Source organism: Magnolia sinica, chromosome 9 (genome assembly GCF_029962835.1).
Source record: "Magnolia sinica isolate HGM2019 chromosome 9, MsV1, whole genome shotgun sequence".
Classification (NCBI taxonomy): Eukaryota; Viridiplantae; Streptophyta; class Magnoliopsida; order Magnoliales; family Magnoliaceae; genus Magnolia; species Magnolia sinica.
This window is the reverse complement of record NC_080581.1, coordinates 37,797,358-37,803,661: the sequence shown is the minus strand read 5'-3', so window position 1 is coordinate 37,803,661 and position 6,304 is coordinate 37,797,358. Positions and strand designations below refer to the sequence as shown.

At 36.5% G+C, this 6,304-nt stretch overlaps 1 protein-coding gene across 1 annotated transcript in view; it reads right to left on the bottom strand.

Annotated features, from left to right (window-relative positions):
* Positions 1-599: 599 nt before the first annotated feature.
* The window catches only part of LOC131254968 (agamous-like MADS-box protein AGL11), a 165,547-nt gene continuing 159,842 nt past the window's right edge, over positions 600-6,304 (bottom strand). Inside the window, exon 4 of the mRNA XM_058255668.1 lies at positions 600-864. Coding sequence (XP_058111651.1) covers positions 600-864 — 265 coding nt within the window. The remainder of the gene's footprint in view (positions 865-6,304) is intronic.

The window sequence follows — 6,304 nt, the reverse complement described above, 5'->3', positions numbered from 1 at the left end:
TGTCACGGTTATATGACAATCCAGGCTGTCCAATTGCTTGCGCAATTGTGTTCGGAGCATAAAGTTACACAGGTAACCACATATCCGGGCCATCCTAATTGCTGGCCCAACTGATATTTCAATTTAGCCCTTTGGAATTTTAGCCAATCGTTGTTTGACGTTTAACTGTCAAATGGATGGTTAGGATTAGTTGATTAGTGGGAATTTCGTCATATGGTCCATTCACTAGGCCATGAACAGGCCTTCAATGCAGGAGGAACTGTTCCTAAATCATTGAAATCTGTAAAAGAAACCATGGTATCCATGCTTCATCTTAAATTAGAAATAGCTGGGGCTGAAAATTAAAATAGAGATTTTCTTCATCATTGGCGTGGTGCTAAATGCAGTTGCCCAGGACCTTGCCATGCTCATTATATGAAGGATTTTCCTGGGGTGTGGAGTCGGCTTCGCTAATCTGGTCTTTTTCTAGTTTCACTTCCGATTTATTCTTTATTTTATTTTAATTCAGTTCTGTTTAATCAACAAATCTGACCCACCGCCAATTCCCCATATTGAATTATGGGTGGTGGTGCGGACCGGAACTCACAATCCATCTTGGGCTAGCTGGGATCCCAGCCCTCCTCCTGACCATCGGCTCCATTCTGGTTGTTGACACTCCTAACAGCCTCATAGAGCGTGGCCACCTTGAAAAAGGGAAGGCAGTGCTCAAGAAGATTCTTGGAACCAACAACGTTGAGCCTGAGTTCCTGGAGCTTGTGGAGGCATGTCGTGTGGCCAAGGAAGTAAAGCACCAATTCAGGAACCTCCTCAAGCGAAGTAGCCACCCACAGCTGATTATTGATGTGGTCATGCAGGTTAGCCTCCCTGGCTTTATAAGTATAAAACACCCACAACAAATGACAAAATGGGTCATTTTCATAACTAAACCTGATTAGTCTAATTTAGTTATCTTTAATTTCAGTGATCCATTGCAGTACCAAACACCCACAATGATTAACGATGTGGGTCATCTTCATTGGTAATGCTAGTGCCCAGTTTTTGGAATTTTCTTTCCTTTTCTTTCTTTTCTAAGTTTACAAGAGCATCTAGTAAAATCCTTCAATTTCTCACTGCGCAAGAACGATGTGGTGTCACTGCCAAATGGTTTATCTGCCCAGTTTGATTATTTGAGTTGTTTCTACAGTACTGAGTAGCTTTTTCTTTTCTTTTTGAAATGACAGAAATTGTTGAAATTTGTGAAAGAGAATTGATTAAACTAACATGTACAACATGCTTTGATTTCAATAAAAACCACGCATTTTTATTTGCATTTTCCAGTTTTCCCGCCTTTCTAAATCCTAGAGAACTCATTTTTTTAATATAAATTTTGGAGATGCGGAATGGCGAGGTAGGATTCATGTCGCCAGAGGCTTTGATGATGATGATGGATTTCCATGCCCCTAAAAATTTGTTAATAAAACATGGGTTACCAAGTCACAGAAATTCAATTCCACTAAACCAGTAACCCCTATTTTCCTTTTCCCACCTTTTATACCACATTCATTCCCCGAACCATTATAATCAACCTCTTAATCCCTCATTGAACCTCTTCAATGATCAACATCTAGCATCCATCTAAAAAAACCTTTTACGTCTCCCTTCTTTTAGAGACGAGTTTCATACATGTCAAGGATATGATTTCTATGAAAGCAAGTAGGAAAGATGGAAACTTGGGGCTCCCAGCTCTCTTTAGTCCGAGTCTAAAGGCCTATGGGCTAGGCACCTGCATGAGACATGACAGCCCAACCTAACATGATCATACTAATTTAAACTTTTGGAATGGGTACTTGACTAGTAGAGCCTGGACCAGACCTATACCTAGATCTAATCTAGGGGGCCAGCCCAAGCTAGGCTTTGATAGCCACCACCAGGCTCATTCAATCCCCTAAAACAAGTATTGTTTCCTGGTAAATATGTGTAATGGCAGCCTTTATGAGTGTATGAACCTCTTTGATATCTTTTAGCATGTTCAAATGTGGATTTTGCATAGTTGATTATTTTTAAGCGGTTTTGTTTTTGGTGGATAGCTTATTATTCAATAACTTAAATTATGATTTTTATCTTTTAAATACAGGAAGGCTCAATAGAACAATGTTGAAATTACAGTTACTGTACATAGCTGTGAAAGGTCGCCTAGAAGTGAGGTATGTCTTTCATATTGACCTTTTTCTTTTAATTGATTTCTTCTGAAATTATTTGATGACTATTAAGGTTTACAAATTTTTTCCACAAGTACTTGAGTAGGCCTATTATTTCAAGGTTCTATTTTTGAATGTGTGGGTTATAACTTAGAAGAAGTGAGTTGGTACAAGTCGAAGGCTCTTAAAGGGCAAAGGGAAGGCCCAAAAGGATATGGTTGGAAGTAATAAGGACTTGATTACCTATGGTTTTAACTAAAGTTATGGCCTTGATAGAGTGGAATTAATAGGATTCATGTAGCCAACCCCAATTAATTTGGATAAGGCTTAGATCATGATGATGGAGTGAGTTATCCTTAATCATTTTACACGTCAAATTTACTGAAACTACTAAGAATATACTACGAGCAATCACTGCCAATTCCAAAGTATTGATTTATAACCCTTTCCAGGTCACATATCCTTCAACTCATGAAGTCTATGAAGAAGGCATTGATGAGATATGCAAGATAATTCATGATAATGGGGGGTAAGTCTATATGGATGGGGCTAACATGAATGCACAGGTTCGTATCTCCATCCATGTTCCTAAATTTTCTCTAATAACAAATCTAGAAGTTACATGCTGCTTGCATGCATGTTTTATGTCCCCTATTTGCTGAAACCACTGCCAGTGATGGGCTTTGCATAAAAATATTAAATACATGTGGTTAATATTGTCTTCTCTCTGTAATTTTTTTATTTATGCTCCATCCAAAGCTAGGTCAATGATTTGTACGATTTGGATTAGCTGTTCAACTATCCCATGTACATTGGAAGAGTTGCTACCTTTTCCTAAATAGTGTGTAACTAACATAGGAGTGTAGCCCATAATTGATATAGGTGGGGAATCTTGTCTGATGACTCTGTTTTGCTTTTTCTGCTTGGTGATTCTACATAACGAGAAACGCTCATACACAACTAGTTGTACATCCAACTATTTGGTCTGCCGGCCCACTGTGGTGTTTGTGTAACATCCAAACCATCTAATGAGGCCATCCAACAATGAAAAAGATGCCCGAAAAGTCTAGTCAATCAAACTATCAAGTGGACCTCACCATAGAAAACAATGACAACCACCCAAAAGCCTCCACATTCATGGGGGGCCCATCTAATGTTTTCATCTACCTGATTTTTGAGGTGTCTTATTTTTATTGTGGAGGCACCTTGCTGTATGAGTGAGGTCCGGTGTCTTAAAAACATGACAGTGGGCCCTACACACCAACCAGTTGTATGTGAGCATTCGTCCTACATGATAGTATAGCCTGTAATTTATATAGGCGGGGAATCTTGTCTGATGACTCTGTTTTGCTATTTTTGCCTGGTGATTCTACATAATAAGAAATATGTATTTGTGCGTGGATGAATTTAATGTGGATAAGATTATTTGTGTATGTATGAATGTGGTTTGTGTTTGGATGGATGTAGTTTGTGTTTGTTTGGAAAAATGTGAATGTGAATATAATGAAATATATTGTAATAGGTGTATAACAGGAATTTTTGCCTATTTTTTGGGGAAAAAAGAGACTTTTAACTATGAAAATTTTCGTAGGAAAAAGTTTCATCGACATTTTTGCCTATGAAATTTTTCGTAGGTAAAAGGTTCATTCACATTGTTTTACCTACGAATCATTTCGTAGGTAAAATTTTCGTCAGCAGTTTTTACCTACGTCAAATTTCATAGGTAAAATTTCTTACCAATGCCGACGAAGTTTCGTAGGAAAAAGTTTCGTCAACATTTGTACCTGCGACCAATTTCGTAGGTAAAAGTCTTAACACAGTTCGTACCTACGAAAACTTTCATAGGTAAAAGTCTTAACGCAGTTTTTACCTACGAAAAATGTCGTAGGTAAAAGTATTAACACAGTTATTAGCTACGAAAACTTTCGTAGGTAAAAGTCTTAACACAGTTTTCACCTACGAAAAATTTCGTATGCATAAGTCTTAACAAAGTTTTTTGTTATGAAAACATTCGTAGGTAAAAGTCTTAACATAGTTTTTACCTACGAAACATATCGTAGGTAAAAGTCTTAACAAAGTTTTTATCTATAAATAATTTCGTAGGTAAAAGTCTTACCATTGTCGACGATAACATTTTTCATTGGTAAAAAGCCTTTACCCGCGGTCTTTTACCATCGAATTTTTTCGTAGGTAAAACTTTTTGCCTACGAAATCATATCATTTACCTATGAATTTTTTCGTAGATAAAAGTGAAATTTCCTGTAGTGGCTCCACACCTTTGCTCTGCTCCTCAAAACCCTAGATAATCTAAAAATCGCATGGAAACCCATATTTATAGCCTTCATAATGCAAAATTGCAAAACTACCTCAAATTTACACACTGCGTAAGCATTGCATAATGCTTCGATGTCATCAAACATCCTTTGATGTCATCGAAGGTAACATGAATTCCGGAAGTCACGCATTTACGCACTGCATAAGTTCTTGTGTCATCGAACCTTCCTTTGATATCATTGAGAAATCCATCAATGCCATCGAACGGTCTTCGATCCATCGAGAATGTGTCCAAAATAGTCCAGCGAGTTACTTCAATTTCTTCAATAAGTTCGATGCCATCGAACAATCTTCGATGTCATCGAGCATCTTCTTCGAGTCATCGAACATATCTTCGATTCATCGAGGATTGCATCCAATATGTCCCGCAACCAACTTGATTTTCCTAGAAAAATTCGATGTCATCGAGCTATATTCGATGTCATCGAATGATGGCTTTGATGTCATTGAACACTGGTCGATGACACAGATTGTGAAGTGAATTTCAGCACTAAGTTCTTCTGACTTCCTTATCCTCTTTGTTTTCTTGGATCTTGGGGTCTTGAAATCTTCAATCTTGGTCTCCAAAGATCCGATCTTTGCTTTGGCAAATCTTGAACCTTAAATCCATGCTTTTAGTATTCTTTTCAATCCAAGCTCTTAAACTCACCTTGCAACACAAACATGTATAAAATATACCATTAAGAATTATCATGTTCATAAAACCAAGATATAAATGGGGGAAAATATGCAATATCTTGTCTATGGGAAGGCTTGCCACTTGCCTGTAGAGTTGGAACATAAGGCATATTGGGCTATAAAGAATGTCAACTTCAATCTCAATAAAGCCGGCTCGCTATGCAAGTTACAACATAATGGACTTAAAGAAATCCAGAATATGGCTTACGAGAACTCTAGGGTATTTAAGGACAAGATGAAGGTGTTCCATGACAGGAACATTCTTCGAAAAACCTTTGAACGAAACCAGAAAGTCCTTCTATATAACTCGAGAATTCATCTTTTTCTTGGTAAATTGGGATCTCATTGGACGGACGCCTTTAAAGTTAAAACAGTTTATCCTCATGGGACTGTTGATATAGAAAATTCGGCAAATGGTAACATTTTTAAAGTAAACGGTCGTAAGCTTAAACAATTTGTTGAGAAATTTGATTAATAAGATATGTCCATCCTTCTGAATGATCTTATCTATCAAGACTGACCTTCTAATTTGATGGAGGTACATCTATCCATTTACTACTTTCTTAGGATTAGGATAGAACAATTTAGGTTTATTTCATTTGTTTTTGTTTAGTGGAAACACTTTTATGGTGGAGACTTCATGCCATCACATTGATCTTCTTCATGTACTCTCTCTCTCTCTCTCTCTCTCTCTCTCTCTCTCTCTCAATCATTCCTCTTTTATTTTCATTGTCTCATGTTATAATGCATTGCAATATTTTTTACATTGAGGACCATGTAGATTTTAGGTTAGGGGTGAGATTAGATTGAATTAATTAGTATTTTCTTAGTTTTTGAGAAAAATATTTTTTAAAAATTTTTAATTTTCAGATTTCAAAACTCTTCTTGAATATTGATATTTTGTGTATCTGAATATAGTTGAGTGTAAGATGATAAGATATAAAGTAATTCTTGAAATTCTAGAGTCTAGTTAATTAGTAGAATTTTTTAATAAAATTATTTTTAATGAATTGATTGGTAGGAAAATTTAAACATCAATGGAGTCTAGTGCACTCATTCACATTTGACTCGTATTCTGTAAAGTTAACTTGAACTCTAAATTTTAGATTGATGAT